This window comes from Microtus oregoni, unplaced genomic scaffold, assembly GCF_018167655.1.
Source record: "Microtus oregoni isolate MIOR12 unplaced genomic scaffold, Mior012 000001F_ref0000356, whole genome shotgun sequence".
Classification (NCBI taxonomy): Eukaryota; Metazoa; Chordata; class Mammalia; order Rodentia; family Cricetidae; genus Microtus; species Microtus oregoni.
This window is the reverse complement of record NW_024543060.1, coordinates 48,614,781-48,628,832: the sequence shown is the minus strand read 5'-3', so window position 1 is coordinate 48,628,832 and position 14,052 is coordinate 48,614,781. Positions and strand designations below refer to the sequence as shown.

Here is a 14,052-nt window from a genome sequence, read left to right as displayed (position 1 = left end):
CTTATTTCTTAAAAAAACAAAAACTAGAAAACACAAAACCTCAGGGATCAGCGGTTAATGTTTTGAGGTAGCTCACTCGTCCCTGTCACCCTTTCAGGTACGCTCTGAAATCTTTAGCTTAAGATGGGTTCTGACTGTGGGCACACCAGTTTGGAGGTCTGGCAGCTTCCTGCCAGTAGTTACTGCTTCTGAAGACATGTCAGTGCCAAGTCATTACACACCCACCCCGCTTCCCAGCAGCTGCGGGGACTTTGTTTTCCCAGCTTGGGCCAGCCACCTTCTTCTCCAAGTCCAACCAGAATGGTGGCTGGTCTCCGGTTTCATCCATCTGTGAGATTTTTCTGTAGGAAAATTCTAAGAAGATGTAGGGAAAGAACAGTTACACACTGGAGATCACAGAGGATGGAAAGACAGGACGAAGCAACAGCAAGCCTGTGACACACCCTGAGAAAACAGGAATTACTAGTAAATCATTTTTTCTCTTCGCTTCAGAGCTTAAATTTCTCTTCAGAGATTCTCAGATAGTAAAATCACTTTAGAAATACATCGTTCCATGAGCAGTGAAGAAATGCTAATTGAGACCCAGTCCCATCCAAAGGCATCTTCAAACTTGGGTGCCTGACACCTATTTTCGTCTGTTATAGACAAAATGAATTTTTTGTAGCTTCTCGCGTACAACAAAAGAGGTGGCAGAAGCGTCGGACAGTCCTGAGGGTCGCCTGTGTTCATGCTCCACCTGAGGCTGCTGTAAACAGAAATGAGAAAAGACACAGACAGACCAGAGTTCCAGCATGGCGGGGGTCTGCACCCTGTTTCTGGGTTTCCTTGTGCATCAGGAGAGACATACGGCATTACCCCGTCGTGGGTTTTCTTTAGCAACGCTTTGCCTTGCTAATATTTTTAAAAAGCAGAGTAGGATATTTTCTAAACATTAGAATCAATATTGTATTTATGATATAGTTTCAGCTGCCTGTGTGGGGGATACGCTGGAAGTGACTGTGTGTGTTTGTGTGTGTGAGTGTGCATGTGTCTGAGGAGGTACACTGGAAGCGAGCGGGTGCGCGCATGCACGTGTGCATGTGTGTGTGTGTGTCTGGGGAGGTATGCTGGAAGTGACTGTGTGTGTGTGTGTGTGTGTGTGTCTGAGGAGGTACACTGGAAGCGAGCGTGTGCGTGTATGTGTCTGGGGAAGGTAAGCTGGAAGCAAGTGTTTGTGTGAGTGTGTGTGTGTCTGAGGAGGTACGCTGGAAGCGAGCGTGTGCGTGTGTGTGTCTGAGGAGGTACGCTGGAAGCGAGCGTGTGCGTGTGTGTGTGTGTCTGGGGAAGGTAAGCTGGAAGCAAGTGTGTGTGTGAGTGTGTGTACATGTGTCTGAGGAGGTACACTGGAAGCGAGTGTGTGCATCTGTGTGTGCACGTGTGCATGTGTGTGTGTGTCTGGGGAGATACACTGGAAGCAACCAGGCCGGTTCCCTGGATTGCCGTATTCCATTCTCTCTGTGGCGTCGTCTTTACAGTGTTACTAAACCAGAGCAAATTCTGCCCTGTGAATGGTAGGAAAGCTGATGGCCTTGGCTGTTCTTGTTAGACTAAAACCTGACTGAGGGTCTATGGACTTAAGGATAACCTGTGTAAGAAAGAGAGAGACAGAGAGACAGAGAGAGACAGAGGGGGGGAGGGAGGGAGGAGGAGGAACCAAAGAACACCCGACCCTTTTGTCAATGATGTGAATGCAGATGGGAGCCCAAGCCCATGGAGTTCACGTGAGGATCTTTCAGAGAGCACTGTCATCTCTAACAACCTCAAGTAGAAAGAACTGTGTTTTTAAAGCCCGCCTATTTCTTACTAATACCCGAGGGGGTAAAAAACAAATTTGTCTTTCAGAAGAGAGACTATCTTATGAATATTGTTCATTTTGTTTTTTTTTTAACTTTCTGGATGTACTGAAAGTTCCCTCTGAATAAAAGCTAATAACAGAAGAAATGTTGCTGCTATTAGTATCTACTAGAGCGTCCAGGAAGCAGCAGCAGCTCAACAAGAAGACAGAGGTGGTCGCTAGCGATGGAACCTGCCGTTTGCTCACAGCAGTTAAAACCAGCAGCGCATCAGCCCTGCATTGTTTCTGTTGTAAATAGCATGGACCCCAGGACAGACGGTGAAGAATAGGCTGGGTCTGCAGGTGTGTCCTCATGGACGGTGTCTGTTAGGATGCCGTGCATCTCCCTGGCGCATGAATTCTAATTGTCTTTAATAATAAAAACCCGGAGTCAGATATTAGTGGGGGAAACTAGTGAGAGCTCAGAGAAGCAGAGCGACCAGCCACTAGAGAGACCTTTTACCAGTGCTCCGACTGGAGGGGCAGTCCTGTTTCTGTGATTCCTCAGAGTGCGTCTTCAGCCTGCACTGAGCTCCTGTCTCCTCCTGCCTCATATTCCTCTCTCCACCCAGCCCTATCACTTCCTGTCTCCACCTCCCTAGTGCTGGGATTAAAGCTGTGAGCTGCTACCACTTGGCTCTGTTTCTCTTTTAGACTAATTCAATCTGGTTTATCCCAGGGTGGCCTTGAACTTACAGCGGTCAGTCCGTCTCTGTCTCCCAAGTTCTGGGATTAAAAGTGTACGCCAACACTGCCTGGCTTCTGTGGCTAACTCATGGCTTAGCTCTGCGCTCTGATCCTCAGGGAAGCTTTATTTGTCGGAACACAAACAAAATATCACTACAGGAGACCATGGCAAAGGCACGTGAGCACCCATCAGGAAGTATGTGACTTAGCGCTTTTCCACGCATGGCCTTATCCGTGGATTTCCTGGACTGGGCTCTATTGTGGCTTCATTCAGTGATCGCATCTCGGGCTCTCTTTCCAACCACAGCAGCCTTTCTTGATGTAACGTCAGTAAGTCTGTCTGTTGCTTTTCTGTTGCTGTGACTGGACACCCGGATGAGAGCATCTTGGGGAAGAGAGGGCTCGCTCTGGCTTATTGTTCCAGAGGGATAAAATCTGTCGTGGCAAGGGAGGCATGGAACAGACAGCAGGAAGCTGGCCCCTCACATTTCCGTCCACACACAGGGGGTGGAAAGAAAGGTAACAGGAATTGGGAGGAGGCTATACGCCCTCAAAGCCCACCCCAGTGACCTCCTCCACCAAGACTGCACCTCCTAAAGGTTCCATGGCCTCCCTAGACAGCAACACTGACTGGGGACCACTCAAACACGTGAGCCTATAAGGGACATTTCTCATTCAAATTACCATAGCAAGTTTCAAAGAGAGGGAAGCAGAGGCTAACACCCCTATCAATCTGCAAAGGATTCTGGAATGTCTTCCATGCGATACGCATAGTAGGGAAGATGGTTGTAATGATAACTTCAGAGAATTTATGAGCACTATCAATTTTGTGTATTTCATTGTTTTTCCAAACTTATATAATATGAACTATTTTGTACTTAAATAAACAGTTTAGAATACTATAATTGGATCAACTTTCCTGAAATCACAGTTTTAAGATGCTTTCCATATTTTAAGTGTGACTATTATGATATCCTGGGACCAATTAACGTTTATAAGCCATATGTTTCTTTTGCAATGCCATGTAATGTGATTGCATTCTATATAAAGTATATATATCCATATGAATTCATTCTCTAACCTGTAGACACAGATATGGACGAGACATTCTTCTGACTCATCATGTGTTTTGGACAGTCCTTTATTGAGAGCGTGCTATGTAGGCATCGTAGATTCTTAAGCTATTACAGTAATCATCAAGATAGGCAGAACACTCCCACTTGGAGCTGGAATTCTTGTGGAGAAGTTGGGACATCAGTAAATGGTTATGCATTCAAAATGCAGACTAGTCAGTGCAATAAACCTCAGAACATGAAGAGAGCCGGGTGACGGCATTGTTAGTAATAGGTAACGCCGATTGATCTCTTTGTAGCAGGCGTTGCTGTAAATACTTACTTGTGGTGACTCATTTTCTATCCCAGCAGGCAGTGTTTGGAGATAGACATCTGGGCTATGATAACATTGTGTTTCGTTTGCAGGTAAGAAAGCTGAGACAGGGAAAAGTCAGGAATTCGCCATTGGCAGAGCCAGGTGGAACTTAAGCTCAGGCTTTTACTTTTTTTCCTGGTTTTTCAAGACAGGGTTTTTACGTGGCTTTGGAGCCTGTTCTCACATTCACTCTGTAGACCAGTCTGGCCTCGAACTCCCAGAGATCCGCCTGCCTTTGCCTCCTGAGTGCTGGGAATAATGGCGTGCACTACCACCACCCGGCTAGGTTTACGTTTTTCAGTTTACAAATTTAAAATCTGGGCTAGAGAGATAGCTCGGTTGACAAAGGACTTGCCTTACAAGCTTGGGGATGTCAGTTTGAGCCCCAGAGCCCACTCATCAATATGTTGCTCTCTGAATAAAGTGTATGGATGGACCCTTTGTTCTGAAACTCTCAAGGATAGTCCAAATTTGGCCTTCGTTCTGTAAAATTTCTCCAGGAGCAAATATTCATAGGACTGAACCACAACCCAGTGATGTAGTCTGATGTCTTATTATTCAACTTATTATTCAAGTTTTCAAAGCTAGATTACTAGAAGTATATCATAGACAGGCAATAAGGTATTGCATTGTCCTTTCCGTGGGTTGTCATTCACTGTGGAATATCACTGTGGTTAAAGTAGGTGCATGTGTTAGCTTCAGTGATGGGAGACTGAACTTAGGAAGGGACGTGCTCCGGGGGTCCTGACACTGAATAAGTAGTTCCCAATTGTTTGAGCTTTTGAAGGCTTTTGTGGTTGATAAAACCTTCCAGGATGGCAGGGTACCTACGACATTCTTTCTTCAGAGGGCTGTGCGGAATTCCTACTTAGCTCCTGTGCAGAATGTCTCTTGGGGGACTTGACTGTAGTGATCCTGTTTTTCATTTTCTATTGTACATCTTCTATGTGGAAAGAGCTTCATTTCTGAGAGACTTCCATGATTTCTGGAGAAAGGTCCTGAGTGGGTGTCATGTGACTGGAAGGAAGTTAGGGTGATGGGGTGGGTGGCTCTGAAGTGCACCAGTTTCATGGAGGTACAACTTCTTTAATAGCAAGTGGTCCCTGCAGCAGTGTGCTTCAGTGATTTTGATAAATCTGTAGAGGTTTGGGTCATCAGAGTGATGAGGGGTTTAGAGGGTTCTTTCAACTCGGTGTAGCCAACCTCCCACGCGCTGTGCAATTGCTACTCTGTCCTGGTTTTCGTCTCTCTACACTCCTGTAGGTTTCTCTTAACTAACCAATAAAAAGGGACATTCTCAGGCTTGTAGAGCTGGTTCATCGGTTAAGAACATTTGTTGCTGTTGCAGAGAACCCATGTTCTTTTCCACAACAGGGGGCTCACAATCACCTGTAACTACAGCTCCAGGGGATCCGATGCCCTCTTTGGGCCTCTCCGGGAACCTTCCTTTACATGCATGTAACTGTACACACACATACAATTTGAAAGTAAAATTAAATCATTGTGAAGGTATATTCTCTGTCTTGCTATATTTTACCAAGGAAGTATTTACAGGCACAACCGGCACTAACTCATGACCCAGAACCAGCAGGCAACGCTCATCAGTGGTGGATGTCATCATCGTGAGACTTCCGGGAAGAAGTCCGGCAGAGTTCTGGAGTTGAAGGGATTTGTTTAATAGTTTATTTATGAACATACCATTCTTCTGTCTGCATCTATAGGTACAACTTAAAGAGGCCATTGAAGACCTCCCTGGTAAAATGGATACTGAATTAGCAGAATCCGGATCAAATTTTAGTGTTGGACAGAGACAATTAGTGTGCCTCGCGAGGGCGATTCTGAAGAAAAATCGGATATTGATCATCGATGAAGCAACAGCAAATGTGGATCCGAGGTACAGAGCTAAAGTGGTCGTGGTGGGTCGAACCTGAATTCTCACTCTGGCCCCAGGGAAGGATTTGATGGTACTGAGGAATGTGTCTGGGTGTGTCTGCCCTTCAGATGGGAGACACACTGCAGCGTCACGCACAGAATTACTTACACAGTTACAAAATCGTCTTCTGCCTGTGTGTATCCCATTACGTGCACGCAAATATACCAGAGTTCAGAACCTAAGGCCCTTTTGACTCCAAGCATTGCAGAAAGGGGATGCTCAGCCTGTATTCTAGGCCTTCTGAGTAAATTAGATTCCCAAATTCCAGTTCTGTGTCAAACATTGGAGAGAGAATCATTTGCAGTTTTTCTAAGTTGACTTTTTAGATTTTAGGGTTTTTTTGGGGGGGAGGGGAGAAGGTGTGGCTTTGCATGCCTGTAATCCTAGCATGTGGCAGCTTCATGTAGGCTCTGGGTTTCAAAGTCACCTGAATGACATAGTGAGTTCAAAGCTAGCCTGAGCTGTCTGTCTAATAATAACATTAACAACAACAACAACAATAAGCGGATTTTAACAACATTCTTAAGAGTAATGTGATCTTTTAAGTCTCTACCCGTCTTTGCTGAATTAAATGTGACGTCTGTGGTTCCAGAACTGATGAGCTAATACAACAGAAGATCCGGGAGAAGTTCGCCCAGTGCACTGTGCTTACCATTGCTCACAGACTGAACACTATCATAGACAGTGACAAGATAATGGTGAGTCCTCCCCCAGTGGCAACCGTGTGTGCGTCCTCTTCCTGTTCATCCTCCCTTGAACAGGCTGAGAGCTAACCAGTCAGTCAGTAAGGTAAGGCTTGGTCCATTTTTCTGTTATTTCCAGTAGCACTCACTCGGTGCTACAGACAGTCTACCTTTGTGTACTCCTTCATATACTTCTATTTTAAGTATGCTTAAGTAGATTTTCAGGACCATTTAAATATGAATGGAAATGTCCCAAACCTAGGCCCTGTGCTCATGGGCCATATACAAAACTTTCTGAGCGGAAAAGACAACACCCCCCACAAGTTTTTGCCTCAGGTTTCTGCGCGGGTTTACGCGCAGTGAGTTACGATATTGTTTCAGACTCCAGAGTAGGAGGGCCGTGTCATTGTGTGCATGTCACCTTGTTTTGGCTTCTCGTGACCAAATGCTAATCTCTCTGGAGCTGAAGGAATGACTCCATAGTTATGAGCACTGTACTGGCTAGTGTTTGTCACAGAGTACTCTAACCTTGGTACATCGTCACCCGTATGTAAAGAAATAGGTAGATGGAAGTTCTGTCCCACCTAGTTCCACAGCCGTTCAGTCCCAAAGAAACACAGAGGCTTATGTTAATTATAAACTGTTTGACCCATTAGCTCAGGCTTATTACTAACTAGCTCTTACAGCTTACATTAACCCATAGTTCTTGTCTGTGTTAGCCATGTGGCTTGGTACCTTTTCTCAGTGAGGCATTCTCATCTTCCTTCCTCTGCATCTGGCTGGTGACTGCATCTGCCTTTCCTCTTCCCAGAATTCTCCTAGTCTGGTCATCCCGCCTGTACTTCCTGGCTGACTACTGGCCAATCAGCATTTTGTTAAACCAATCTGAGTGACAAAACTTTACAGTGTGCAAGCACATTTTCCCACAGCAGTCATAGGAAGGCTGAGAGTGTGAAAGAAATCACTTGTGTGGTTATTTGGGAAAGGCTGTGCTAGTTTGCTTCCTATTGCTCTAATAAGCACGATGACCAGAAGCAACATGGGAATAAAGGGTTTATTTACATCTTACAACTTCACAGTTCACCACCGGGGAAAACCCGCGCAGAAACCTGAGGCAAAAACTTGTGGGGGGCGTTGTCTTTTCCGCTCAGAAAGTTTTGTATATGGCCCATGAGCACAGGCAGAGGGAACCCTCTAGGAGACAGACTTTGGTAAATCAGTTCAACTTTATTCCAGAGTAAAAGGAATATATAGGATTGAGGAACCTGGGGACAAACCCTAATTTGTACTAAGTGGCTTGCTGCTATCACAAGGCTGAGTATGTGGCAGTCAGGTCCAATCTCAGAGTCCCTAGTACCAGTCTTCCCAGCAGGGGTCTGTGCCAAGGGTCAAGCTAAAGATGAATCAGGCATCTTGTTTAGAGACAGATCTTGGATAAGGGTAGTCCTCCAGGCCCAGGGACATCCTCCAGACAAGAGCAGGTAGAGAGCAGGAAGTCTTGCTGGGGAGGGAGGGCATTTCCCTATTGCCAAGCTTAGAGAAAGCTGCCAGGCTATGGTGAACTGCGACCTCTCACCAGCCAACATATTCCGACAGACACTGAAGCAGAGGCTGTAGAAGAAGGGTTCTTGCTGGCTTGTTCCCCATGGCTTCCTCGGCCTGCTTTCTTACACACCCAGAACCATCTGCTTGGCCAGTAGATGCTGGGCATGTGGATATGTTCTGTTCCATGGGGCTCACCTGCCATCAGCAGGGAAGGACAGATCTCGCAGAAATGTCAACTGGTCACTGCTAAATCTTTCAATCACTATTTGACCCACAGTTGTGAACATCTCGTTCACGAGTCGCCCCTTCGCCACTCACCTCTGTTGTCACTGGCCACAGGGTTTAGTGTTTTGCTCAATAGTGTCTCCTGCTAAATCTTCAGAGTCAGAGTTTTTTTCTCTCATTATCTATGTCTAAATCGTTAGCGTGGTTTGACAAAGCAGGTTATATAATCTGGCCTGCCCTTCCCTTCCTAGCCTCACCCCACTGCATGATCCTCTCTCTGCTATGGGTGAAGCCACGGTGGTGTTTGCTTTGTCCGTGTGTGTGTGTCTGTCTGTCTGTCTGTCTGTCTGCTATCTTTCTGGCAATTGTGTGCTTGTCCTCTCCTGAACGTTGGCTGCATAGACTGAGACGCTATCAATGAAAAGCACAGGGAATGGGTTTGGGAGAAATTGCAAGGGGTGTGACTAGATATGACAGATAAAGTATGAGAAGAGAGAGGAGTCCGACCACGTTGGTTTTCATGGATGAGACCTGGGGAGAAGACTTGGAAGAGGGTTCTTTGAGCAGGTGACCTCGCCTGTCCCTGTGGCACTGCCCCTCCTACTCAGAACTCTAATATGGGGAAGTCTTCAGTGTAGAGTTTGCTGGCCACAGGCTCAAAAGCAGTATCAGAGGAGATCCACCGGGATTTGCAAGTGTGGTCAGTTGAGCAGCTTTCTGTAAGGATGACACAGGCTCCCAACTCAGGGGACCCAAAAGATGTGCAGCCTGTACTTTCAGAGATGGGGTCTTAGCTTCTGCTCTGTTCATCCAGGTTGTTGTATTCTAGTACTTCTGTTCACACCTCAACTTTCAGTTCAGTCGAACACCAGTGTGTCTGCCAGCTCTGTCGCTGTGACAAAACACTGAAGATCATCAGATTTTTTTAAATGAAAGATTTGATTTGGCGGCAGATTTGTAAGATCCCGTCTGATTGTCTGGTTCCGTGAAGCACTGCATCATAGGGGGATGTGCAGCCAAGCAGAGCTCTCTGCCCATGGCCAGGGTGCAGAAGAGCAAGGGAGGAGCCAAGATCCCCCACTCCCCTCGAGGGGCACACCCCCAATGTCCTAACCTTCCCTGATAGTGCCCACCTCCAAAAGGTTCTACTGAACCCAATTAACACCACCCTGGTCAAAGTTTGAGGCTGTTTTTGCCCTAAAAGTACCTGCTCCTTTTCTAGAAAACACGCTTTCTGTTTTGTTGCTCTACCGCCTTAAAGACGCACACAGGTGTCTTAGTCACTGCTTTGTTGTTGTGTAGACAGTTTTAGAGGCTAGTCCACGCTCATCTTGATGCTGGAGCGGTAGCTGAGACCTTTACATCCTGGTATGCAGGCAGAGGGGGACGATACTGGGCTTGGTGTGGACCTTTGAAACCTCAGTAACACACGTCTTCCAACAAGGCCACACCTCCTAATCCTTCCCAAATAGTTCCACTAACAAGGACCCAGCATTCAAGCATAGGAGCCAGTGGGGGCCATTCTCACTCAAACTGTCACATCATGTCAACCACCTGCACAGCCCCATGCACCAGAGAGCAGGATCCAGGCTCAGGGAGTGGCCAGGGAAGGGATGCTGCCGAAGGCCAGAAGCAGTAGCGTGTCCCCGTGAAGTTATGCGATTACAAGTGATTAATGTGTAATAATTACATTTCATTGCTTCGGTGAATATGCCACAAAGGCGGATGGGTATGGCTGTGTTTACTGTAAGTGAATCCAACAAAAGGCTTGTTGGGAAACGGCTGTGACCTAATTAATGGCTTTGTTTATGTATTGGCTCTCCAGAGGGATTCTTAACCAGTTTTGGTTCATTAAGCACCGTTAATGTGTTAGGCTTAGAATCCTATTCTATGAAGATGTTCTTCCCACTCTAACTTTATTAAGCGCGTTGTAGTCTTTATGACAGCTAATTTAATCACACTCATTTGCCCAGTTTCCACAAAACAACGGAGCAGGGCAGACAATTAGCCTTCTTCTCCCGAGGCTCAGCACTATCTCCACATTAAAAGCAGCTTCCTCCCTCTTGTGGGTTTTTTCTTTTTTTTTAGGATTAACTGGGTACCTGACATCTGCCTTCCCTTCCACCAATAGCAGTGTTCCCTTCCGGTCCCTGCATACCTCTGTCCTCACAGCTCTGTGGGTTCTCCTAGTAGCAAGAGAGAGAGAGAGAGAGAGAGATGTTTGGAAAGGGCCACAGCTATCACCCCTGCCTGTGTGAGCCACCCCCTCTAGCAGCAGTCAGGGAATTCTTGGGGAATTAAATGGTAGAGAACCGCAGGCTCAGAGACTCGGCCTGTGGCTCCTTGTTGACAGGCCACACTGTGGTCTTGTAATCTTTACCTTTCTTCGTAGTTGTTTTCCCAGAGAAGATAAGGCCAGTCGCCGTAGTAACACACCCCACTAGGAAAGCAGACCACTGGTGACTAACTGGACTTTTATTCAGCTCTGTTTTTGAACCTTTGGGGAACTTTTTTGATAAGCCTACTTGGTCAAAATTAGGTCATTGAAGAAGAAAAGAGAGAAAACAAAAAAGATGTTCCTTCAAAAATGTGCTTACAGTTTCAGGTCAAGTGTTCTAACTAACTTGGAAGCTCGGATTCCAGGAGAAGAAATGTGAGGGGGGGGGGGGGGAGGCAGTGAAGACCAAGGTTTACTTCCTTGTTGTGCAGAATAGAAAAGTCGTCCTTTTGATTTACTACCTTACTCTTTTGTATGGGAGAGACCTATATTTTATAATTGCAGTATCTTTTTCCTTTTGTTAATGTCGGAAGGCGTGGTTATGCCCTATGGATAAAGTGGATTAAATTATTTTGAAACGGGACCATCTCGTTTTCACATCTGGGACGACAACTGCCTGGACTGCAGAGATGTAGGTCTGATAACGCGGCTCCAATGAGCTTATGTAACTGCTTGGCTCATCCAGGAGAATCTCTCAGTCCTTAACCTGCGGGATGGCAGTGGGCATGTTGAAGTCGTTCTGGAGAGACGTAGGGTTGAGGCATTGCTGTCACATAAGTGTTAATGTGTGGTTTGGTTTACAGTTTACTTGGGCCCAGGAAGGGAAGGGTCTAAGCAGAATGTGCCGGGAGAATGGTCTTACAAAACACATTAAGAGAAATATGGAAATTGCACTTTTTTTCTGTTCGGGGAGAGCCATGTCGAGTGGCTTTCCGATTGTTTATTCTGGAAAATCTAGACCCTTGGTCACATTGTCCACATAGTGACTGAGGATACAAAGTTCTCTTCCTGGCTCCCCCGCCCCATGTGCACCCCAACTTCCACTCCAGCAACTGCCTGACCCTCCTTTTTTCTCCTCCCCGGTATATAACAGAGTCGGTGCCTTGAGTCCTCGTGTCCTTCCTTCTAAGCTCCGTCTTGCCCACAGCTGTCGGTTTGAAGCGTGTGGAACTCTTGAGTCCTTCTCTCCCGTCCTCTGATCCCACTGCCCTGCCTCGTGGCTCTCAGAGATCTCTGCCCCCTTTCTCCTCCTGTCTTCGCACGTCGCCCACCCCTGAATGTGACCCTGAGATTTCACGTCCCCTGCGCATTGAAAAGGAGGTCCTTGTGGGTAGTGCCAGCCCCTGGTGACACGACAGTGAGCTAGAGGCAAGCCTGCCCTGGGATGGGTGGCAGTGCTCATGTTGTGTCCAGATCTGCTTACTGGTCCAGCCTGCTCCTCTGCTCTGTCCTCAATAACACTCTTCCTCAGAGCCTGATGCTGTCAGCTCCAGCTTCCATGTCATGCTGGGTGTGTGTGTGTGTGTGTGGTGTGTGTGTGTGTGTGGTGCTGTTGTTTTGTTTTGATATCTTTTGTGATGGTTGCTTGAATGTTTTCTTTTTTTTGCCTGTTTTGGTGAAAGGCTCTGTGAAGGCTGGGTGGAGACCTGTCTTTTCCTCTTCCACAGTAACTAGCTTAATGACATGGATGCGGTAAGTGTGTGATCAAAACGTGCTGAGTAAATACACAGTAAATAAGGTCACCTGAATTGGCTCCCAGTATGTTTTGGCTGTACCTTACTCTTTCCTTATTAATCCTGAAAATTAAATTAGAACGAAAGTTGGTTTTCTTCACTGGGGACTGTATGCCAGGCACACAGTATATAGTGTAGAACCTGAATCTTCAGCAGGATAAAATTGCCATGGAGAGTGGACAGGTGACATGTTTCTGCCTATAAGGATATATTTTTGAGTCAGTTAAAGTTATCATGTCCAAATGAAAAGGTATCTTAGAAATGTAATTGTTTTACTTTCTCTTTGCTATTTTTTTTTCTCTTTATATCTGACAATAAATGTTTTGTACTGGAAACCGAAGTGGGCTAGCCATCTCGTTCACCTCCAAGTCTCCACTCCTCGGATGGTGCTGTCACAGAACGGGCGGGCGAAAGGGAGATGCTGGCCTATTTGTCTCATTTGTTTGGGGAGTCAATGGTGATGATGTTAGAAGCCATGAGTAGTCGAGCCTTTTCAAGTGTAGAGATTGAGACTGGAATGTAGTTCAGTTGTCGGAGTTCTTACGTAGCACGCACCAAGTGCTGGGTGTGATCTCCCCGAACCATGCGAACCAACTGTGACGGCTCACATGTGTAACCTGAGCATCGGAGAGATAAGGGTAGAAGGACATAGCAACTCGAAGTCCAAGGTGTGAGGCCCTACCTTGGTCTACAGAAGACCCGGTTTTTGTTGTTTTTATTTGGTTACTAATTTTGTGTGTGTGGTGTTTTCCCCGCGTGAATGTCTGTGTACCGCAGGCTTTCCTGGTGCCTGTGGAGGCCAGAAGAGGCAGTGGATCCACCACAGTTGGAGTTGTGGACAACTGTGAGCTGCCATGTGGGTGCCTGGGATTAAACTGGAGTCCATGGGAGCTTGTACTCCTGACCACCAAACCACCTCTCCAGGCCGGACTCTGCCCTTTACAAACCAAGCAAAAACGTCCTGTGCAGAAATGGCCTTTGTCATTGGTCTCATTGACACATATCAGGGTGTGCCGTCCCCCGACTCTTAGTTCATCACCGTGTGTGTGTGTGTGTGTGTGTGTGTGTGTGTGTGTGTGTGACCCCATGTTGGTGCTGAGAACCAACGGGGATCCTCTGCAAGGGTTGTGAATGCTCCTGACCACTGAGTCAATGTCTTCAGACACAGTCGGACAGTTTTTACTTGGAGCTGTAGGACAGAATTGTGGGAATTGCTTATTTTGTTGATAGAGGTTGAGTTCAAGGCCCCTTTCATACAAAGCACACCCTCTACTATGGAAAGATACATCCCTAGCCCTAGAACTTATGAACATTTGTGAGATAACACTTTGGAAATGTAAACTACAATAGAGTCCTTAAATACAGTTTCCATATGCATTATCCCAGGGCTAGCTATAGGGTAGCTCAGCCTGGGTTCAGCTTCTAATAACACACACACACAAAGAGAGAAAGACACACACAGAGACAGACACACAAGACACACACATGGACAGATACACATGGACACATACAGGGACACACACAGACACAGACAGACTTACAAACACATGGATGGATATGGACACATGAACATCATCCACACAGGAACATACATACACATAGTTAGAAATAAATAAGCATTTTTCTTTTTTTTTAAAGATTTATTTGTTTATTATGTATACAACATT

General features: G+C 46.3%; 1 protein-coding gene across 2 annotated transcripts in view; it reads left to right on the top strand.

The window, feature by feature from the left end:
* Window positions 1-14,052, top strand: part of Abcc4 (ATP binding cassette subfamily C member 4) — a 203,061-nt gene that overhangs the window by 174,950 nt on the left and 14,059 nt on the right. For both annotated transcript variants that reach the window (XM_041672868.1, XM_041672857.1), the window contains 2 exons: window positions 5,710-5,882; window positions 6,514-6,619. In XM_041672868.1, the coding sequence (XP_041528802.1) occupies window positions 5,710-5,882; window positions 6,514-6,619 (279 nt within the window). The remainder of the gene's footprint in view (window positions 1-5,709; window positions 5,883-6,513; window positions 6,620-14,052) is intronic.